Below are 23,300 nucleotides of genomic sequence, written 5' to 3' on the forward strand. Positions count from 1 at the left end.
CACTGTCCTGCCACTCCTGCACTTTTTGATTTTCATTAGTTGAATGCTGCATTACTTCATGTAACATGTCTTCCTTGCTTCTCCATGGCCTCTTTCTGATTCTTCGGAGTCTTCCAGCTGGTGATAACACAAACAGCTGAGATCTCAAGGTTGCATCTGTAAAGGCAAAATGCAACACTTAACAGCGGCAGCATTGTTCGCACCAGACAGAGCAATGATTCTCCCGTACTTAAGGGCAAGCACAGTCTACACAATAGCATAATTTTGCCATCCGAAGCGAGCGCACATAACCCACGGGAGCCCCAAAATGGTGAGTAAGCACAGGGTCAAGCGTGACTGATTGATTGTTTCACGGCTGTACTGTCCTCTGGGTTTCTGTGCCTTGGGGAGAGCCAACAGCTGCAGGAGGCCCTTATACTGAACACTGTTCCCATATTTTCCACAGAAAGATATCTCGCTGCTTAGGGTGACCTGGGAAGCAAGGGAGGGTCTTCTACTGCAATGCGGCTTCCGCCCTGGCCCATATGCAGATTGCCTGTGTGCAGCAGTGGTCCCCCTGCCCCTCACAGTACAGTGGCACAGACAAGCTAGCCTTACTGGGACAAGGACCACAACGGCTCTCCCAAGAAACCTGCGCAAGCACATTGCCCAAGTTCTGGATGAGACCTTTGAAGAGATCACCGAGGCCGTTTACCGTGATGTGTGAGAGCACATCAATGCCCTCTTCCGCATCTAGGCATGCATGCAGCCCTAACCCTCCTCACCCCAAGAGCCCGCACTGAATAACTTCCTTCCCAAAATAAAAGCCACTTACCTGGAACCTCCTCTGGTGTTTGTCCTTCCCCAAGCACTGGCCGCTGCAACTGGCTACCTTCCTCCTGGCTTGAGAGCAGCTCCTGGCTGCATCCATCTAGGGATTCCAGGGTGTCTTTCTCCACCTCAGCACCCTCCCTCCCGCTTTGCTGCTCCTCCTCCTGTCTTGTTGCACTGGGCTCTGAAGTGTCCTCGGAATGGAGGTGGGGTTGCCCCCAAGTATCGCATCCAGCTCTTCGGAGAAACGGTAGGTCGTGGGGGCAGCACCGGAGCGGCTATTTGCCTCTCGGGCTTTGTAGTAGGCATTCCGCAGCTCCTTCACTTTAACCCTGCACTGCAGTGCAGCCCGGTCATGGCCCCTTTCCAACATGGCCCTTGATATCTGCCTGAAGGTATCGTAATTCCTGCAGCTGGAGTGCAGCTGGGACTGGACAGCGTCCTCCCCCCAAACACTGAGGTCCAGCACCTCGCCATTGCTTCATACTGGGAATCGCCTGGCGCGTGGAGGCATGGTCACCTGGAAAGATTTGCTGAGAGCACTCCACGCCTGGCTGAGCAAACAGGAAAGGGATTTCCAAAATTCCCAGAGAATTTAAAGGGCGGGTCTGACGGTTGGTCATCTGAGGGCAGGGCAGTAGAGTTCAAAGTGATGACCAGAGTGGCTAGAACAGGCATTGTGGGACACTTCTGGAGGCCGATCAGAGCACACTAACAGACCAGGGGGTCCACACTGGCATCGCGGTGCTCCAGCGGGGACGAACTAAATGTTGTTCCACTCGCCGAGGTGTTGTACCAAGAGCGCTCTAGCCACAGAGTTAGCGTGCTCTACGTGCCTTGCCAGTATGCATGGGTAGTGAGCTAGTGCGCCCAGGGCTCCTTTAATGCACACTAACTCGCAAGCGTAGCCAAGCCCTTAATCCATCACAATACTTCAGTACAGCACAAACAGAATAATGCCAAATAGTCAGTTTTTGTGTACTTCATGCTGACAAAGCTTCTTAACTGATTTAAGTTTCTTTAACAATATGTATGTTATGTTTCAGTGAAACAGGTAGCTTAATCCAGTTGTCTGTGTCTGTACCCCCAGAAAGTCATATTTCAATAGTCGGTTAACTCGTTTCCCTCTAAAACTCATAATATGGTTATAAGTAAAGGGCATATTTTCAATCTGGTTTGGGAAGCAAACTCTTCCCCCCCCCCCCCCCCCACACCCAAATAATTTGGTTCTAAAGTATGAACACTTGACCAAATGCAGCTGAGTGACTTGCCCAGATTCTTAACAGATCTGAGGGCTAACTGGCCCATGGCTAACTGAGATCTAAAAGTTGCAATATTATAACAAAAAAGTGCAGGAGTGGTGGGACAGCGAATGGAGGATCTGCCAGTAGAATGAGGAGCGCCGGCACAAAAGCGCGGTGCTCCAGCAGCAAAGCACGGATCAGCTGATAAGCACAATGGAGCACCAAGCGGACTCTATCCAAGTGTTCATAGCCATGCAAGTGGAACACTATTGCTTCACTGGGAGTGGATGGGTCATTACACAAAGTAAAACTATTTCCCCATGCTTATTTACCCCCTCCCCCGTTACTCTCACCTTCTTGTCAAATGTTGGAAATGGGCCATCCTGATTATCACTACGAAAGGTTTTTTCTCCTGCTGATAATAGCTCACCTTAATTGGCAAAGAATTCTGTGGCACCTTATAGACTAACAGACGTATTGGAGCATAAGCTTTCGTGGGTGAATACCCACTTCGTCAGATGCATGTAGTGGAAATTTCCAGAGACGGGTATTTGTAATTGTAACAGAAACTGCTTTTGTAATTGGCTAGCCGTTCACAGGCTTTGTTTAATCCTAAACTGATGGTGTCAAATTTGCAAATGAACTGAAGCTCAGCAGTTTCTCTTTGAAGTCTGGTCCTGAAGTATTTTTGCTGTAGGATGGCTACCTTTAAATCTGCTATTGTGTGTCCAGGGAGGTTGAAGTGTTCTCCTGCAGGTTTTTGTATATTGCCATTCCTAATATCTGAGACTGTGAATGGCTAGCCAACTACAAAAGCAGTTTCTCCTCCCTTGGTGTTCACACCTCAACTGCTAGAAGATGGCCTCATCCTCCCTGATTGAACTAACCTCGTTGTCCCGAGCCTGATTCTTGCATAGTTATACCTGCCTCTGGAAATTTCCACTACATGCATCCGACGAAGTGGGTATTCACCCACAAATGATCACTCTCAGTATAGTGTGTATGGCAACACCTATTTTTTCATGTTCTCTGTGTGTGCGCGTGCATATATATGTATCACAACTTCTGTGTGGGTCTATATGGATCCCCTCCCTGATCCACAACTTCATAATAAATAACCCCCAAATTGTTTGTGCTGATATAATCAGCAGTATTTCTTCACATTGTTTCCATCATTCTGTAAAGCATCACTTCCTTAACTGAAAGAACTGAAAATCACTGCATGCATCCGACGAAGTGGGTTTTAGCCCACAAAAGCTTATGCTCAGATAAATTTGTTAGTCTCTAAGTTGCCACAAGTACTCCTCGTTCCTTCAGTTAAGGAAGTGATGCTTTACAGAATGATGGAAACAACGTGAAGAAATACTGCTGATTATATCAGCACGAACAATTTGGGGGTTATTTATTATGAAGTTGTGCAAACTGACAGTTTTGTTGGAACCGTAGCTGCTGCTAAAGATTCAAACATGCTTTTTATCTGTGCTTGGTAAAAAGTTGCTTTTTCTTTCTGATAGGGATTTTCACCATAATTGATTCTTTCTTTTGTAGTCTTTTTCAGAGACAGAGTTGCTAGCTATGGATACTTTATCGATCCTTTGAGACTTTTCTACTCAGCATACATGTTTCCTCCAATATTATTTATCTGCTAAAAATAGTGAAATCAGGAAGTGGTGATTTGCAGATGTGGACAGCTGTCAGTGGATGCTTTTACTTTTCTTACTGTCACAGTTTTAGGATAACTGCACCTATTTTTCCCCTCCCTGATCCACCAAGGGCACCCACTACAGGCTTCCAGCTCTTAGCTGTCACCACTCTTGGACAAAGACTTGCATCTCACTCCCTTCTGATTGGGGGTTCTCTAAAGCTGCACTGTTCCCTGCCTGCATTGTGATAGACTAAAAGGCCAGCATTGGCACTTTGGTTTCTCACCAGAGACTGTGACCAGTGTATTACCCACAGTTATAAGTTACCACACAACTCTTTCTGAGAAAGCAATTTTATTCTTATGGAGAAAACATTAGCGAAAACGTATTAAACACAATAAAAAAAAAAAGCAGCATGCATGCTAAAAAGGCTACCAGAGGTCACCCCCAACTCCTAATTTGGATTCTGTGGTAGGTATCAGTCTTTCAAAACCCAGAACTGGATTTTCCCTGTGTTTACAAATTCATAACTGTCTCAGAATCAGAACCCTGATTGAGCAGTTCAGCTGTTTCTTTATATAGCTCAGGCCTTTGATCTTCGTCTTTGGGACCAGGTAATCAGCAGAAAATTACCTATTCCTTAGGACATAGCTTCAAAAGATAGGTTTTTTTGCATAACAGAAGATGGGGGATTTGCATGATTTCTTCCTAGGTACTCCCCAGGAAAACCATTTCACACTTTTATTGTCCCAAAAGTCCATTCTTGTCTGGCACATTTTCATTATAGTCTTTTGAACTCCCTAGCTCACATCACATCACTCCCCTAGAGAGGTTACACACAATTCCGGCACACAATAATTAATATACTTTGTATTCAATACAGTGGACCCCAAAGATGCCTAAACTTAATTCAATGAAGTCTCACAAGGATATTGCAGGAAATTGCGATATCTGTCACATCTACCTTCTGCTAGAACCAATTATTTACATCCCTCTTTTCAAAGTACACATTGCTGACTCTGTTTCTAGAAAGGCAGAGTTTGAGAACTTCTCTTAGAAGCATTGTTCTCTCCACATAATCACCAATTACCTTCCAGGTTTGCACTGAAGAGTATGGGACATCTTTACTCATGATTGTGAAGGGCCTGAAATGTTTTCCCATTGTTTTCTCTCTTTTAATGCTGGACTTATCAAAAGTTAGATTTTCAGACTAGGTCACGCATGCACCATGATTTTATGAGGCTCTTTCGGGGTACTCAGGGTACACAGCTTTTCAAAGAGGTATGCTTTTTAAAATCCCAGATTTGACCTCTTTGTTCAAAGAATATTGTTCCCTTTCCCTTTAAGTCCTTAAGTTACTTTTGCGAAGTCTTTTTTTTTTCTCATGTCAATTTCATTTGCCCAGAAAGTGGGGGAACAAATAATACTTTCATTCAAATCTTTCTCACTTTCCATTCAGATCTGATAACAGTTCCCTTCCTTTAACCAAAGCAGCCTTTTGTTTCCATATGCATACATTTATTATGTGTGTTTTCCGTCTAAGTCCTGCTTTAAACAAAAAGTTTTTTATGTCAAAAGTCTGTGCATTTTATACTTGTCTACCAGTAGAATTTAGACTCTTGAACAACCTCTTCATTCTGTTTTGGAGACATTAAGGATGCAAAGCTTCCCTGACCAGTCTCAATCAAGGGATGGATGGATGGATTTTTGCTTGCATTTCCTTTTCCTAATATATGGAGTGCTTCCTATGGAGATGCCTCTTAAAGGACGAGGTGACCAGAAGCAGCAACTTCCTTGAATTTGATTGGTGTTTCTGAATGTCTTAGCTAGTGGGTTGTACTTTAAAACTGGTTATCTGATTAGCCCATGCCTGTAAGTTTGCAGGAAAAACTACTATCTGTTTATCTCCAAAGCAGTAGGTCTAAATTGAGTTGTGTACTATGACCTGGAAAGAAGTGGCATTTTAAAAATAATCAACTATTTGTTCAGCCTATATTTTTTGAGCAGTTACTGGTTCTTAATTTACTCTGTTTCTTTTGGTGAATGTGTGCTTGCTGCTCAGCAGTCATCATGTCATCTATGGTGGCATTGTAGACTCTGTTTTGCATTGATACAAACCTTTACATGCACTCCTGACCAGTTTTATGGATTCACAGATGATAGTGAGAGTGTGGACGTCCTCTGGACGGGTGTACAGATGACGCATGGGGTATGTGTACCATGCAAACCTGCAGCAGCGAGTCTCAGCCAAGTGGGCTCACGCTCCAGGGTTAAAAATAGCAGTGTAGATGTTCAGGCTCAGACTGAAGCCTGGGGTCTGAGACTCAACCCTGTTGTCAGGATTCAGAGCCTGGGCTCTGGCATCTATACTTACATTTTTAGTCCTGCAAGCCTGAGTCAGTTGACCCAAGCTCTGAGACTCAATGCCACGGGGTTGTTCTTTTGCAGTCTAGATATAGCCTTAAATTGTGAGCTGTTTGGAGGATAGACATTACAGAGTGGAAAGTAAAGTGCCAAACATGCTCTTGATGCTCTAGAAGTAAGGTGCCCATGTAATCACAGATACAATACTTGCATCTTTTTGTGATGTGCGAGAGAGAATACTGAGATGTTAACATATATTTTAAATAATTACAAAGAGTGGGAAGATGTGGCAGATCTTTTGGCCACAGGGCAACTATAAGCAGGCTTTGCAATTTACAGTTTGCTTGCTGTCTGGCAAGTTGGAAAAATATTTGTTCACTCCTGAGAAATGTGTGCTAATATCTTCAGCAAATATGGATGGGTGTTTTTCCCTCCTGTAAAGAACACAAATTTATGTCTGAAGATCTAGGGGTACATTTTGAAAGTTATCCTCTACTCTTGCTAATTATGTAGCTACCTTATGTTATGGCTGTTATATTTCTGTATAAAGAAAAGGAGTACTTGTGGCACCTTAGAGACTAACAAATTTATTAGAGCATAAGCTTTCGTGAGCTACAGCTCATTTCATCGGAAGCTTATGCTCTAATAAATTTGTTAGTCTCTAAGGTGCCACAAGTACTCCTTTTCTTTTTGCGAATACAGACTAACACGGCTGCTACTCTGAAACCTGTGATATTTCTGTATGTGCATGAGTTTGTTGGTTTAAAAAAAAATGAAACTCGTGTAAACTGAACTTTGCAAGTTTTACAGCCCGCAAACATAATTTTTAAGAATTTGCCTATTGATTGACTATTAGTGTCAATTCGTTTGATTATCTCACTGAAATCTAAAATTGTTGATTTTTAAATTGCTGCTGTGCCTTAGGGCTGGTCTGCATTGGGAGCTTACATTGGTATAGCTATGTGTCTCAATGGTGTGAAAAATCCACACCCCCTGAGAGATGTATGACGACCTAACTCCAATGTAGACAATGGTAGGTTGACAGGAGAATGCTTTCATTTCTCGGGGAGGTGCTTATTTCTACCAATGGGAGAAACCCCTTCTGTCAGCATAGGTAGAGTTTACACTGAAGGGATATAGTGGAGCAGCTGTAACAGTTTAAAGGTAGACAAGCCCTCAGTTATTTATTCAAAATGCCTGAACTGTGATAAAATGATAATCCATTATACATTATTTTTGTAATTAGAAAGATAGATTGCACCACATTAAACATTGCTTAATAAGATTATACATAAAGGCAGTCTGCTTAAATGAGACACTTAATGGAAATAATTTACTCGTTGGATACAATACAACACAATTCTTAGTATAATAATCCTGACAAAATGGCTGTTTTTTCTCTACCTTCTAAAGTAATGTACCACATTAAAAAAGAAGTGTAAATATTAAAGATTAATGCAAACAACTGCCTGACAGTTGCTGTAGGTGGCTCCAAATGGGGGGACACAATTACTGTGTGTATTCCTAAAAATGTTCAACAGTTTCAGTATTATCTCATATTTACATTCAAAATAAACTGTTTTTACTTTTGGTTCCCATAAATCTGCTTTCTCATGTCATAGTTTTCAAAGTTATCTTCAAACTTATAATGTTTGATGATATTAAAGAACTCAGTTACACTAATTTTACTCTTGAACAGAATGTTCCTGTTGAACAGAAATTTACTTTTGCTATGAGACACACAATATCAGAATTTTTTTACATAAATGAACGAGATAGTGAATGCAATAAACTGTGTAACAGTTCACTGATAAGCTTAGCAGTGAACTACAAATGAGTATTCTGATTAACCAAAATAGTTTTATTCTGACTTTATACAACAGGTTCCAGTTTTTAATATTATCTGTGCTGAGTAGTGACTGAAATAAACCAATCTGATTTTATAGTTGTGAAAAATGTAACTTGCTCAGGTTTAATTGTAGGTGTTGTTGAGAAATAGTTTTTAGAGGTTTATGCTTTAGCATTCTCTTTATTTCATCTAGTTCAATACCAGATGGAAATGATGCGAAGCCTTCGCCACGTAAATATTGATCATCTTCACGTTGGCTGGTACCAATCTACTTACTATGGCTCTTTTGTCACTCGTGCTCTCCTGGACTCCCAGTTCAGTTACCAACATGCAATTGAGGAGTCTGTAGTTCTCATTTACGGTTAGTATGAGGTTTCCTTTATTATTCTTTTCCCTTCTTAATATTATTACTACTATTTTTGTATTCTGTCTTTTGCCTGTAAGAGTAGCCTGGCAGGCTTTTTCAAGTAAATACCAACCCTGTGTCTACAGCAGCCTCAGCAGCAGCTAAGTCTAGACAGGGTTTCCTTCTTTCTGTTTATTTTTCTTGCTATCAGAGCCCTGATGTGTACGTTTTGGAATGCTGGAGTAGCTGCTTCATTTTTATTCCTCCATCTCCCCTCCCTCGTTGAAGGGACTGGTGGAACTAGACCAGATGTCTAAAACCCCCGATTGCTAGAGTGTCTGGCTCTGTACGTGACTGACCAATCATAATACAAATTGCCAAATTTTTTTATACCTCTGACAGAAGCATACAAAACCTGGACTGTTTCTTAGCACAAAGATTTTTTTATTTTCTGCCTATTTAATGGTGTTTCCTCAAGCTCTCCAGACCAGATGTTCTGTGCTGTATCAGAACCGTAGGCAATTTAACAGCTTTATAGCCTCCCCCTCCCCAAACACTCACAGTTTGCCATATCTGGCAGACTTGCATATAGTTTCCAGCTGAGAAGTAAATGTAACGTCCTGAGTATCTGTCAGAAAAAATACTAATGAATACGATCAATCTTATGAGCTGCCCCAAAATTGTTTCAGTATGTTAACAATTGGATTACAGTAAAGAACAAGTTGTTAAAGTATACTTATATTGGCTGGAAACATTGCATCATCAGACCTTGATGAATTTTCCACTTGTTCAAGTCTATTTTGGTTTTCATTTTATCACTGATTGCTAAAAGTTTGACTGTGTTAAATTTCAGACAACATGAATGTTAACAGTTTTTATTCTAATACTGGCATATCTTAGCCACTATTGTGCTGCAAGTGTTACGCGTCCCTGTCCTAGGAATTTAACAGTTTGTTTAGAAAACATTCCACTGAACTCAAAACAGTATGTCAAGAGGAAGCTAATCTTTTTATGCATCAATATATTTTTGTCCCAAGCAATTAGACAGTTAGGCTAATTCATATTAGGCAATCACTAATCCTAAATCTCACGTTGGTATTAAGGGAATATGGTTTAGTAAATATTTTTATTTTACTACATAGTAGGTAGATCTGCCTTTTAGTGAGGGGGAAACCTTTGCATTTCAGTGAGGCAACCATCATATGTGAGTTGTTCGGGTAGTTTGTGCTAAGGAAAAGAAAACAGGAATTAGTACTTTTCACTTTTCTTAAATACTTTTCTTAAATACAAATAACTTTAAGTCCCTCATTTGCATTAGATGAGTAAATAGATGCATTACATGTAGTTCAGTTCTATTTTATATCTCATCACTACACTTCTAGTCAGGGGACCACAGTCCCTGTTGTGCTGATAGATTTTTTTTTTTTTTTAGGTTTTTAAATATAAATATTCAATATAATATTTTTCCTAAAATGTAAACCATCCAAAGAAATATTCAAGTAGAAGAAGACTATTTTAAAGTCATCTTTGTGATTATGTCCTTCCTCCATACTTTGTCTTAGATCCCATTAAGACTGCCCAAGGGTCTCTGTCGCTAAAGGCTTACAGACTGACTCCCAAACTGATGGAAGTTTGCAAAGAGAAAGATTTCTCTCCAGAAGCGTAAGTATTTTAAAAGACGCTCTCTTCATGCATTGATCCTTCTTTTTTTTTTGGGGGGGGGGGGAGAGGGAGAGAGGAGGAGAGTAAAAGGAGATTTTTAACAAAAAAAATTCTTGATATGTCAATTTCTGTGGAAACCAGGTATGTAATTCCAGTGATGCATGTGTACTCAAATGCAATGACTAAGACATGATGAATATGTTGTTCCAAGCACTCCTACTGTTGGCTTGGGGGAGCAACATTAACATATGTTTTGAAAGGATGTGCTGCATTCTGTCACTCCAGCCATGGGGTTGTTAAATGTTGTGAAGACAGCTGCAACTGGGAACAGAGGCAGAGATTTATTGAGGTGACGGCAAAAGGGCAGAAATACACAAAGAGATAGAAAAAGGGAACAGATCAATCTCTTAAGGCCTTGTCTACATGTGGGAAATTGACCAGCATAGGGATTCTGTAATAACTATTTACTATAGCTATTCCTTGGGCACTGTCTTCTGGAATAAAATTACTTTTATCTCAGAATATTTGCTGTGCTTCCAAAGCAGACCTGTCAGTCTAGGGTGCCTAGCACAATGAGGCTTATTAGCACTATCACATTATCAATAATAACAAATGATCTCTTGGCCAAAAATAGAGACCTCTTAAAAATACAGCTGTTCTTGAGACTGGCTAATCAAATAACAAGTTTTACTATTTTTGTGGCGAGAAAATGTTTTGTGAATTGTGTTGTTTGATTGGTTACAACAATGCTACTTGTTTTACCCTGCCATTGAGTAACCACTTATAATGGAAGCAGCTGCTAGCATGACATCTTTCCCCCTAATCATCTCAGTGCTCAGCATCCAAAAATAAACCCACGCAAAGCTTTCATTCAGAAAAACTGAACCATTTCATTGCTCAGTGTCTAAAGATAACATTTCCACTAGTTTGCTGCTTAGTCTAAAACATGGAAGTGAATGTTTTAGTTTCCAGCCTCAGTACACATAATATACGTGCCCCCAAACTTGTGTATTGTACCTTTATTTGTTGGTCTGATGAAAAGTATCTGTGTCTATATTGTCTGTTTAAAAATTAAAAGTAAGGGGTAATAAATGTAAGGTAAAATGTTTTTATAAAAACAAGAAAATTCTATTCTGTTCTGACTAGAATTTAAATATATTTCATCATCCTCTTTTTAATTGTATAAATCATTTAAAGTTATATGTTCACTTACTGGAGAATGCAGCTTTCCATAGAAACATTAGTGTGTTTCATTGTAACATGGTGGTTGTGAACTTAGAACTTATTCCAGAGGTGTGTGGTGACTAGTCACTTCTAATTAAGAAAAACTGATGGTAAGGAAAACAGTAAAATATTCTGGTGGAGCAGAGTTAACCTTGCCATTGTAGTCTTTTGCTGGAGGTTTATTCTTGTAAATAACACATTAGTGATTAAAGTATCTGCTTTACTTTTGAGGGCTTTTTCACTTGGGTAGTTTTTACAAGGCTTTATAAATGTAAAGTTTTTCCATGCAAATGCCTCTTACCAAAGAGGCTTGAGTGTTGCTTGGCAGTGGAGCTCTGGAAATCTAGAGCTCTACGGAATCACCAGAACAAGAATAGAGACCCCAAGGAGCAAAATTGCAGGTTGTATAAAAGCTATTTAAACTTGCTTCACAGATTGAAAAAAGCAAATGTTTCATTTGAGCACATGTTTGAAGAAGTGCCCATTATAATTAAGAATTCGTACCTGATCAATGTTATGCTTTGGGAGCTGGAAAAGAAATCGGCAGTAGCAGATAAACACGAATTGCTCAGTCTGGCTGGAAGGTAAGTACTTGTTAAAATAATGGATGTATCTTTATTCATGTTCCCAAACTACACTTTAACGCCATGGTGAAATCCCAGCCTTGTTGCAATCAGTGGGAGTTTTGCCATTGACTTTAATGGAGCCAAGATGTCATCCCTCCTGTCCTGCTTTGAGGGAGGTAAAAACACAGTTTTTAAATTCAGAGAATACATAATTTACATACTCAACGTGTACCCAGTAACCTTTATAGTTAGTGTGTGTTTCTTCACTTTAAAGAAATCATTTTGTAGATCAAGCTAATGCTCAGCACCTACAAAAATTGCCAAACAGATCTCAAAATAGAACAAATCTTTAGTTCAGTTGTTTTTGTCAAATATAATATATGAATGATTTTATTAAAAAATAAATCACATCTGTTCTGCTGAGCCAATAATACGCAGTTAAAAATGATCAACACTCCTAAACAAGAATATAGTACTTGAAAAGAGATTTCAATTATAATTGACTTTACTAAGCCTGGTGTGTTGATGGTATCCATTTTGCTAAAAAGTAACATTAGGTTTGCTGAGAGTTTGAGAGCCCGGTGTCAGGTTGTCTCCTCTTACATGGCATCTCTATTACTGAAAGTTTGCAACCATGGCAACCCATTCTATATGATCCTCTGCTAATCTCTTTGTGGATGAATAGTCCTTTTCATGCACCCAGGTTACCATATTGTCCATCCATGATCTTTTTCTGCTTCGTCGTCTTCTGCCATCAACTTTCCATTCCAGTGTCCGTAAACATGCATTGCCTGCTGAACCTCTAATGTGCCCTGCAAATTGAATCTTTCTTTCAGAAGGTCTCTAATGAGTGTTTACTGAGTTCCTGTACTCTCCAACATTTTTTTTGTTGGTTACACAATCTGTTCATATTTTTTCTGAATTCTTTTATAACCCCATAATTCAAAGAATTACAGTTTCTTTATTATCTATTTGTTTGAATGTCTGTGTTTCACACCTATAAGTCGGTTTTTCAGAGTTGGAATTTAATCTTCAGATTTATGACCCTTGTCATCAGATGTTTAATCTTCCAGAATATCTGCTATTCAGGTGCTTATTTCAATGTCCAGTCTACTATTTTCTGTAATGATGCTTCCTAAGTAGCAATGTCTCTCTCACTATACGACTGTGTCATTTACTGAAACCTTGCCTGTTTTCCTGTGATCCTTGCAAACTACCGTAGTTTTTGTTTCGTCCACATTCCACTCTAGATCATCTTCTTTGCCATATTCGTATATAATCTCCACTAACTTTCTCAGACCTTCTTCTGAATCATCCAACAGCTTTGTGTCATCTTCATTGTGAGTGTTAGTCATTCATTTTCCATTCCTCTTAATACCTTCTTGTGTTTCTTTGATTAATTTCATTAGTCACTATAAATGTTGAATAAAGTCTATGACCTTATACAACCTTGCTTCACTTCTCTCTTGATCTCTCTTAGGTTTTCATTTTCATCTTCCATTATAATTGCCTTCTGATTCCAGTATAATTGTTTAAAAAGTCTTAATTCTGATTTTATTTGGTTTAAAATTTAAAAATTAATGTGCAAGTTCCTATAATAAAGTCTCTCTGGCTTTTTAAGAGTATACAATAGAGTCTAAAAAAATTTTTTGATGTAGTAATTTTTGTCATAGATTAGAAATGAGAACGATTTCTAGCATTTAGCTGTTGTAAATATTATTTTTTGGCAAAATACCCCTGGACAATAGTATAAGAAATGTTGGTTATAATTTTATTACGGGTTTCAATTACTGGGCTGATGAAGAAGATGAATTATTTTGTGGTGTAGAAGATGGGATGTATCGACTATTGTGTGATGGTTTCAATATGTAATCCTTCTTTTTCTGAAGAGACCAGTGTGACAGAATTGCATTCCATCACAATGAGATGCCAGGATTCTCACTTCTAGGCTTCCAAGTACCAAATTGGCTCCAAGTTCTTAAAGGTTTCTTTTGGTCTATAAGGGCAGTGTGCGAGCAGGACCCAGTATTGGTTGTTTAGTTGCCATCTGAGCTGAAGCAGTGCCTCTGGAACCTTCCAGTGAGTTCCTTCTTGACCATGATCAGCAAAGGCCTATAGGAGCCTGTCATGGCACTAATTTTTCCAGTTTCATTCAAAGTTGCCCTGACACAGGCCATCCTCTCACTCTCTGCTGGGAGTAATTGGCACTCTCAGCACATGTGGAATGGAGGGATTTTTTGAGAGATACTTGCAGCCCAGAGTAGATGACATTGCCAAGATAATTTGCGGGAGGGTCAAGCTGAAGGTAAAGGGGATGAAGGATTGTTTGGATTTGGAGGAACTGGAAAACTACTTTTTGGATAAGATAGGTTCATTACAGCGGAACGAGATTGACTTCTTATGGGAGGATCTAACATTTCTCCAGAAACTGTTTCAACACAAGACCTGCTGTTTGCACATGTCCAGGAATCTACAGGTGGCATGATAGATACCTGAGCCTAGTAACCTCATCCAATAAGGTTGCAATTCCTTTGCAACCTATTTTCAACCAGCTGGTGGAGGTTACAATAGATGCTTTACACAGCTGCCTGTGCCTCAATCTTTATAAAAGAAATATGTACTCCTTGAGGGTCATACTTATCCGGTCTTCTGTAATGGCGATGTTGTGGTTTCTGTCCTGGGCAGGAAAAGCTTGATGATTTGCCTTTACACAGAGAATTTCTTTGGGGAGCTGGCAAAGGCCTCATTGCATTCAGAAAATCAAGGTATCCCTGAATTATCTTCACCAGATGCCTGCCCATAATTCGCCTTCCACAAGAGCCAAAAGGAAAAATCACTACTTCATAAACCAGCATTGACTTTGTATTCAGGCTGTCAGAACCTTCTCTTGGCCCCAAGTAGCCCTTGGTCATCTCTGACATGAGTCCTGAGTCTTGTTTAGAGGGACTATAAGCACAGGTTTCAGAAAACCCTCAGATTGTACCCATACAAACCCCATCCCAGCAAAGAATGGTGTTGGGTTTCTTATCAGAAAAAGATACTCCAGGAAATCTAGCTCCTCTTGGCAAACAGACTTTTCAAGCCTCTAACACCATGAAGAGAACTACTTGGTATTCAGAAAGACGAGCTCTGACCCATTCTAGATATCCGTGACCTATATCAGTATTACTCATAGATTCGTATGTAAGGCCAGAAGGGCCCACTGTGTCCATCTAATCTGACTTCTTGTATATTGGATAAAGGAAAGATTTACTATGGGAGACATGTTTCTAGAGGAAGGCTACTGACTATGTGCTCTGGTACTTTTGGACATTAACATGCACATAGGAATATTTCCAGTGCCTATAAGAAATATCTTGTGTTCGTCATGGGGAAATAGCACTTCCAATTTCATGCGTTTTTTGGTTTGGCGTTGACTGTGTCTCTTCGTGAAATGCTTGGCAGTAATCATGGCCTTCCAAGCATCTTCCATCCAAACTGTAGTGATGGCAGGGTCTAGCTTGGGATCAAGAGCCTCTGCCAAGAGATTTCACACCCAAGTAACTTGGGCTTTCCTCGTAAAACCTTCCCTCGCATATTCGTGTTCTGGAGGAGTGTGGTTCTGAAAACATTAAGGATCTTAAGAGGCATATTTCCAAAGGTGACCCAAATTGTAACAGACAATCAGGCCACCATATTTGGTATAAACACACAGGGATGTGCTAGGCATTACCTCCAATGTCAGAATGCCTTGCAGCTGTAGGCGTTGTGGGTGTGTCCCACAATATGCTTCTGGTTTCCATGTACTTAGTAGGGTAAAAACACAGTTGGACACACAATCGGTCTGTGAGTGATATTCACAAATAGTGTCTATTGGATAAGTGGTGGATCAGCTCTTCCTTATAGAATCACAGAAATGTAGGACTGGAAGGGACCTCAGTAGGTCATCTAGTCCAATCCCCTGCCCTGAGATAGTCCTAAGTATTATCTAGACCATTCCTGGCAGGTGTTTGTCCAACCTGTCCTTAAAAACCCCCAATGAAGGAGAATCCAGAACCTCCCTGTGTAATTTGTTCCAGTCCATAACTACCCTGACAGTTAGGAAGTTTTTCCTAATGTCCAACCTAAATCTTCCTTGCTGCAATTACTTCCCATTACTTCTTGTCCTGTCCTCAATGGTTCAGGAGAACAATTTATCACTCTCCTCTTTTTATAACCACCTTTTACATAGTTGAAGACTGTTTATCATGTCCCCCCTCAATAATGGGCAGCAGGTGAACCCATTTTGGGGAGGCTAGCCTGCCAGCCCCACCCCTTCTGCCAAGGCCCCACATGCCGGAGCCCCGACCCACCCTCCCCCCCCCCTCCCCCCGACCAGAGGAGCTCTGGCCTGCCCACCGGAGTCACACTTAGCCAAGCTGGTGGCCTGGCCCCAGCACTGGGCCAAAACCCCACCCCCCCCTTCCCATGCTCTCCGAGCATCGGGTTGCTGGTCCAGGCTGAGCCAAGAATCCAGCTGAGCCGCTGGCCACTCAAGCACCAACACTGGGCTGAGCCGCCAGCCCAGCCCCAGTGCTGGGCTGGTCCCCGCACCCCTGAAGGCCTCCCTGGCTGAGCTGGGCCAGCACCAGGCCGAGCTACTGGCCCCTGAAATTCTCCCTCCTCTCCTGCCCCGGGCAGGCTTCAGTGCCAGGCCAAGCCACCAGTTCCTCTTGACCCTGAAGGCCTCAGTGGCCGAGTCACCCTAGAGGCTTTTAGAGGCTTTTGCTATTACCTGCCAAATATTTTTGTAGTCTGTAATGACTTTAGTTTGAGACTGAAAACACATGAGTGGCAGGCAGGCATTTGGCATGATTGTGTCTCACTGTGTGCCTGTTAGGATTACTTACTGGCTTGTTGTAACTCTTGTTCCTGACAAATACAAAACCCATTGGCATCCTTCATAAAATATATATATATCCATCTATCTTCTTCTCATTTTATATGTATCTCTAAAAGCCATCCCTGTTAACGTTGCTGCCATTATGGTATTAACCTTAAAGTTGCTTCCTGTTACAGCTTTACTCACTTTTTGAGGGATCCCTCAAGCTTGCTTACTCTTCTGGATTGATGATCTTGGTAGTCGCATCTTCAGATCAGGAAAACTTGCTTACTTGTCATTCTGCTTCTTTGGAGACATTATTTCATCAGGATCATCTCTTGCTCATCCACCCACCATCCTTGAGTTTGGAGGTATATCTTTTGAGGTGGTTTTGACTTCACATCTTGATACCTCCTTTACTTTTGAGGCACATTTTGACTGGCTTATTTCTTGAAAACTTTGCCTGGCATGAAATGTGAACTGGCTAGAACATTATAGGAGCAGCAGTTAAGCTCAGGATGGCACACAACAGCAAGTAGGGGGATTTGGCTCTCACTCTGTCAGTCTCCTGATATCCTAAGAGCCAATGCCTTGAAAAGTGTGGAGAGACAAGGTGGGTGAGGTAATATCTTTTATTGGACCAACTTTTGTTGGTGAGAGACACAAGCATGGGGAGTTCTTCCAGGTTTGTGATAGAGGGCTGAGACTCGGGGTTAAAATCTGGTCAGTGGTTTTTTTTTTTTTATTTAAACTAATTTTTTCATAATGCGCTGAATACTTACTGTAGTAACATCTACTTGGCAGACATATTTTTCAAGTATCAGCCTTAATATTTTTGTATAAATGACATGAGTTACTTGGTTCTCAAAAACAATATTAGCCTTTACATGTAGTATTTCTCATTATTAGATCTCAGTGTGCTGTATAGATTAAGGTAATTACAATAATCCCCATTTTACAGATGGGAAATTAAGGCAGAGAGTGCATAAATTTGTTGTCAAGAGGCACAGAACTGAGAATATACAACTCAAGTCTCCTGACTCCTAGTCCTATGCCCTTTTTAAAGGCTGTTCCCACATCGGTGTGTAAAAGTGCTCTCTCAGCACCTCAAACCCCTAAATCAAAATAACAGGATTTTCTATCACCATCTTGGTCACACAGAGCTATTCCACCACAGGAAGAGGGGAACGTTGTGGCAGAAGGGGACATAGTTTCTTACGGGGAGAATGAGGAAGGGTGGCAGCAGAAAGACTGGTTGGCCCTTCCCAAACAGTGCAACTGCCACACAATTTTTCTTATACACACTCTTACTACTCTGTCACTGATCTTTATTTGAAGGGAAAAAATGAACTGGGCAATCCATTCAGTGAGATATCTTTTTATGTAGAGCTGAATGCAATGTATTGTGTTAGCTCCTATGGAAGGGAATAGCATCTTCTAAATAAGTGTCTTTATTACTAAACTTTCTCTGCAGAGATTGAAACTGCAGAAGCCTAAATTTTTATGCAGAAGTGAGCCTCTTCCACAGATGTCTTTCCTTAGATGATATGTCCTTTGCCTGGCATTTGGACCTGACAAATAAGTTTTAGGTGTTTAATAAACTCCCCTTCACCTGCATGGATTTACTGCACCATACCAGCTGAGTGACATGGGGCCATACGTTCTTTTGTTGTAGAGGATTTTGATTTCAGTTTCACTAATTTTGTTTTTTTACTAAGTATTATATTTGTATTTTATTAAATATGGATTCCTGTCAGGCTTTGTACAACAAGCTTTTATTTAATTTGTTTCATAGACGTGCTTTTTAGATGTGTGTGTATGTACATTTACACACTCAAAAATAGTTCCTGTTGGTCCTTTATTTTTTTTAAAGGAGGTAGGAGCAAAAATTGGCATAAGATGTGTGAGATAACTGGAAAAATTGTTCCTGTAGTTGGAGCATACTTATCACTTCATGTCTCAGTTCACATCTGTTTAAGTTATCGGTTTTCAGCTTTTAGTTTCCCTGGCAATGAAAGCAAACACCATATTCTACAACTTCTAACAATAACTCCCTGTTTCAGTATTCTGCTAAACTGAACTGGCCCCAGAGAGATTCACATAAAATCATTCTCTGTAACTAGCTATATTTCATGTGGACACTATCTGTAAAATAATTATGTATTTGTGATACCCACATGCCCTACAAGGCCATTAGTGTGCGTGTACACATAGGCACTTGCTTCTGATAATATCCAGTGCAAACACTCTGGGTAATATAAACTCTATAAAAAGCAGAAAATACACACACCCATGGTCATGGCAGTATTCCACGGTTCTAATATCATACGGTTAAAATGCTCAAAAAACAAGCCCCAAAACAAAAAAAACAAAGCAGGAAGCTCAAAAATAATTATAGGGACACCTTTCTTGCTGCTGTGTAGTTGAAGCTTTTATCCCCTCTTCTCCCTCCTCCCGCCCCCTCCCCCAAAAGATTTTAAAACTCGAGTAGAAAGTAAATAGTGGGGTGAAACTAATGATTAGGTTCTCAGCTGAATGAACAGGAGACTGCTTAGAGTGAATTGTCAAACAGCAGGTCCAATACTTACAGACAATGATGAGCTCCCTTAGCTAATTTCTCAGCATATACCATGCTGTGCTTGGTGCACAAGCTGCTTTAAGCTGTAACTCTGTATTTCCTGGCTTTTGTAGGAGCAATTTTCACTTTTAAAGGCTACGTTTGTATGTGGGGAGGGGTGCGGGGGTAAACTATATACTATTCCCTTAGATTTGTGCCACTATCATATCTGCTGGTTGCTTCCAGTTGGAATACAGCACATAAAGAACCTTTAGACAGGTGAAGGGTGTAGAGAGAATGCATTGTAAAAGATAGAGGGAAATAATCATATGGACAGTCTAGAGGAGTAGTGGTTATATGATTCTGATGTAGAAGTACACAAAACAGGGTGGCTAACTAAAAACTGCTGGTAATGTATTTCAGTAGAGAAAAGAAAAATTGAGTCTGTATGACTAACTGATCTGAAGCCAAGTATGGCTGAGCACTGCTCACTCTGAAGCCAGCAAGCCCTGCTTCCAATCAGTCAAAGAGGTAAAATACAGAGCAACTATATCGCTTCCCCCACACTCCTATTTGATATGAATTCTGTTACCATAAATACCATACTAAAAGTTTTGTGAAAAAAATTAATTTGCTCAAGAACATAAGAATGACCATACTGGTCCATCTAGCTAGTATCTTGTCTCCAACAGTGGCCAGTACCAGAGCTTCAGGGGGAGTATACAGAACATAGCAGTTTTGTAGAGATCTACCCTCGTCTTCCCTTCCTGGCTTCTGGCAGTCAGAGGTTCAGGGACACCCAGAGCATGGGGTTGCATCCCTGACCATCTTGGCTAATAGCCATTGATGGACCTATCCTCCATGAACTTATCTAGTTCTTCTTTGAATCCAGCTATATGTTTGGCCATCACAACATCCCATGGCAATGAGTTCTATAAGTTAATTGTGTGTTGTGTGAAAAAGTGCTTCCTCTTGTTAGTATTAAACCTGCTGCCTATTAATTTAATCCGGGGACCTCTGTTTTTTATATTGTGGGAAAAGTTAAACATCACTTCTGTATTCACTTTTTCCACAACATTCATGATTTTAAAGACCTCTGTCATATCCCCCCTTAATCTGTCATATCGCCCTTTTCCTCATCTGAACAGCCCTAATATTTTTAGTATCTCCTCATATGGAAGCCATTCCATACCCTTGATCGCCTTCATTGCCCTTTTCTGAACCTTTCCAATTCTGCTTTTTGAGATGGGATGAACAGAAATGGACACAATATTAAATACATGGTGTGGATGCATCATGTATTTACATAGTGGTGGTATATTTTCTACATTTTTTTAATCCCTTTCCTAATAGTTCCTAACATTCTATTAGCCTTGTTGACCACTGCTGTGCATTGAGTTGAAGTTTTCAGAGAACTGTCCACAATGACTCCTCAGTCTTTCTTGAATAGTAACACCTAATTGAGAACTAGACATAATATATGTGTAACTGAGCTTATTTTTTCCAATGTGTGTTACTTTGACCTGTCAAGGTTGAATTTCATCTGTCACTTTGTTGCCCAGTGACCCAGTTTTGTGAGATCTGCCTGTAAATCTTTGTAGTCTGCTTTGGACTTAACTATCTTGAAATTATCCAGATCATTTGAGTATGTTGAACAGCACAGGTCCAAGTACATATCCTTGGGGGATTCTGCTGTTTGCCTCTCTCCATTGTGAAAAACTGACCACTTGTGCTTTGGTTTTTCTGTCTTTTTAGTTAGTTACTGATCCATGAGAGAATCTTCCCTGTTATCCCATGACTACTTAGTTTCCTTAAGAGTTGGTGAGAGACCTGTGTCAAGGCTTTCTGGAAATCCAAGTACTCTGTCAACTGGGTCATGCTTATCCACATGCTTGTTGACACCCTCAAAGAATTCTAATACATTGGTGAGGCATGATTTCCCTTTACAAAAGCCATGTTGACTCTTCCCCCAATATGTTATATTCATCTATGCATCCCATCATTCTGTTCTTTACCATAGTTTCTACCAGTTTGTCCAGCAATGAAGTTAGGCATACTGTCCTGTAATTGCCAGGATCACCTCTGGAGCCCTTTTTAAAAACTGTTGTTTCATTAGCTGCCTTCCAGTTATCTGGTTCAGAGTTTTGTTTCAGCAATAGGTTTCAAATTACAGTTCTGCAATTTCATATTTGAGTTCCTTCTGAACTCTTGGGTGAAAGCCATCTTGTCCTGTAAAATATTGAACATAAATTGCTAAAATAAAAAGTGGTAATAAAAATAGTTAGACTGCATTTGTCTGGACAAGCTTGCCGATCATATATCGTAAATTGGACCCACCCAGCCTTGCTGCTTCCATATGGTCTGCAGTATGGAATGTTGAATTGGCCTGACTGGAAACAACTCCGTCTGTCAATGACTAAAGGGCAAATGATGTCTTCAAAACTTCCAAGTGTGGCTTGGTAGGCTAGTTAATTTTATGAAGCCTTGAAGAATATTTAACTGATCCATCAAGAGATCCAAGAAGATTGCATAGGGCTAACAGTGACTTTAAACCAAGCATTTGGAACATAGCCCTTGTATTGGAACTGTTTAGGGATGCACGTCACAAATCCGTCACACTGTTTTTGGATACATTTGGCCTGGATTGCAGGTGATTGAGGTTAGGAAGTGGCTTTACGGAGCTAAGTGAGGGAGTCTTCCCCACACCTTCTTTCTGGTTGCACACTGTACCTGACTGAAACCACTACTCCCCCTGAAGCTCCCTGTTAGCTGCTAAGTATAGATATCCAGAAAACTATGACCATGGATGCTTAGATATTATGGTGATGGAAGCCAAATAAATACCTAGATAGATATGTGGTTATACTGGGCCTGGACTTTCACTAGCAGTAACTTCCTCTCTCGTTTTCTTTTTTTTAAAGAAAAACATTGAAATACATTGGGTGGTAAGTGGCGGACATTCTAGTAGAATTGTCCTTAAACAATAAATGGTTTTCAATAAATGCATACCATGTTACTATGAAGTTATAGAAGGAAACTAACTAGCTGTACTATTGGGCAAGAACAGTGGTCAAGTGACTTTTGTAATGCATTTGAATTTCAAAATATTTTTAGGGTTAGTTTTACCAGTAAGAAATTATGCTTGTATTTCAGTAATCACTTGGGGAAGAGTATGCAATTGCTGATGGACAGAGTGGATGAAATGAGCCAGGATATAGTTAAATACAACACTTACCTGAGGAACACAAGCAAGCAGCAGCAGCAGAAACACCAGGTTGGTAGCTGAGAGAAGCTGAATCAAAGCTTTTTTTCCCACAAAATGAAGGCAAAGCATCGTATAAGGCTACATTTAATACCATTCAAACTATACATTAGAAGTTCACTGCATGTCAGCTGCTACATATAGAGGTTTTTTCAGAAAGCTAATTTTCTGTGCAGTATTTGAAACTCTTTGCCATAAACATCTGCCTACTTAGAACAGAGAGATGGTAACATCAGATGACAAACTCTGTACTCACTTCGTATTTGCCAAGGTTATGTGAATAATGCAAAGAGGCATTTATTTGGAAAATCCGAGTGAAGTAGGTTCCAGGGTGTTGCACCTCATTTCTTTACTAACTTTAATTGCTTTAGTAGTGGATCATTGCAGTGTAGTTAGCAGTCTGTTCTTCATTTATAAAATGGAGCAATTGTGATTAAGAGAAAGCAATTTTGGTAAGAAACAAGAAACCAGCTGCTGAGAAGTAGATGGTGCAATGTAATGCAATATATGAATGTTCAACCTTTTCTTCATTAATGTGGCCTGAAGACCACATTTGTCATTGTTGATTGACAACATTTCATACCTGATAGCATACTGAAATGCATTCAGCTACCTCTGCGCTGATGTATCAAACTGATGATTAAGATATCATGTGTGCCTTTTGGCCTTCATATTTAAATATATTTGCTATGAGTTTAAGTGAGCAAGATACAGATTAAAGTTTATGCCTTTACTATCTGCACATATCTAGCTAATCCCAACATTCATTTTTATATGTATGATACCTCACAAAATACATTAAATGGCTTCTAAAATATTTATATCTCTTTAAACATAAATGTAACATTTTGTAAAAACATAAATATTCAGCTAATGGCTGAAAAGTGGTCTTGCTTCACTTAATTTAAAAATATTGTAATAATAGAATTGAAA

General features: G+C 40.1%; 1 protein-coding gene across 2 annotated transcripts in view; it reads left to right on the top strand.

Moving 5' to 3' along the window:
- EIF3H (eukaryotic translation initiation factor 3 subunit H) overlaps positions 1 to 23,300 on the top strand; it is a 131,633-nt gene that overhangs the window by 104,224 nt on the left and 4,109 nt on the right. The window contains exons 3-6 of one of the 2 annotated variants that reach the window (XM_038392669.2): positions 8,104 to 8,271; positions 9,819 to 9,918; positions 11,577 to 11,726; positions 22,259 to 22,379. In XM_038392669.2, the coding sequence (XP_038248597.1) occupies positions 8,104 to 8,271; positions 9,819 to 9,918; positions 11,577 to 11,726; positions 22,259 to 22,379 (539 nt within the window). The remainder of the gene's footprint in view (positions 1 to 8,103; positions 8,272 to 9,818; positions 9,919 to 11,576; positions 11,727 to 22,258; positions 22,380 to 23,300) is intronic. The other variant, XM_043507410.1, reaches the window with a different exon arrangement.

The sequence above is a fragment of the Dermochelys coriacea genome, chromosome 2, assembly GCF_009764565.3.
Source record: "Dermochelys coriacea isolate rDerCor1 chromosome 2, rDerCor1.pri.v4, whole genome shotgun sequence".
Taxonomy (NCBI): Eukaryota; Metazoa; Chordata; order Testudines; family Dermochelyidae; genus Dermochelys; species Dermochelys coriacea.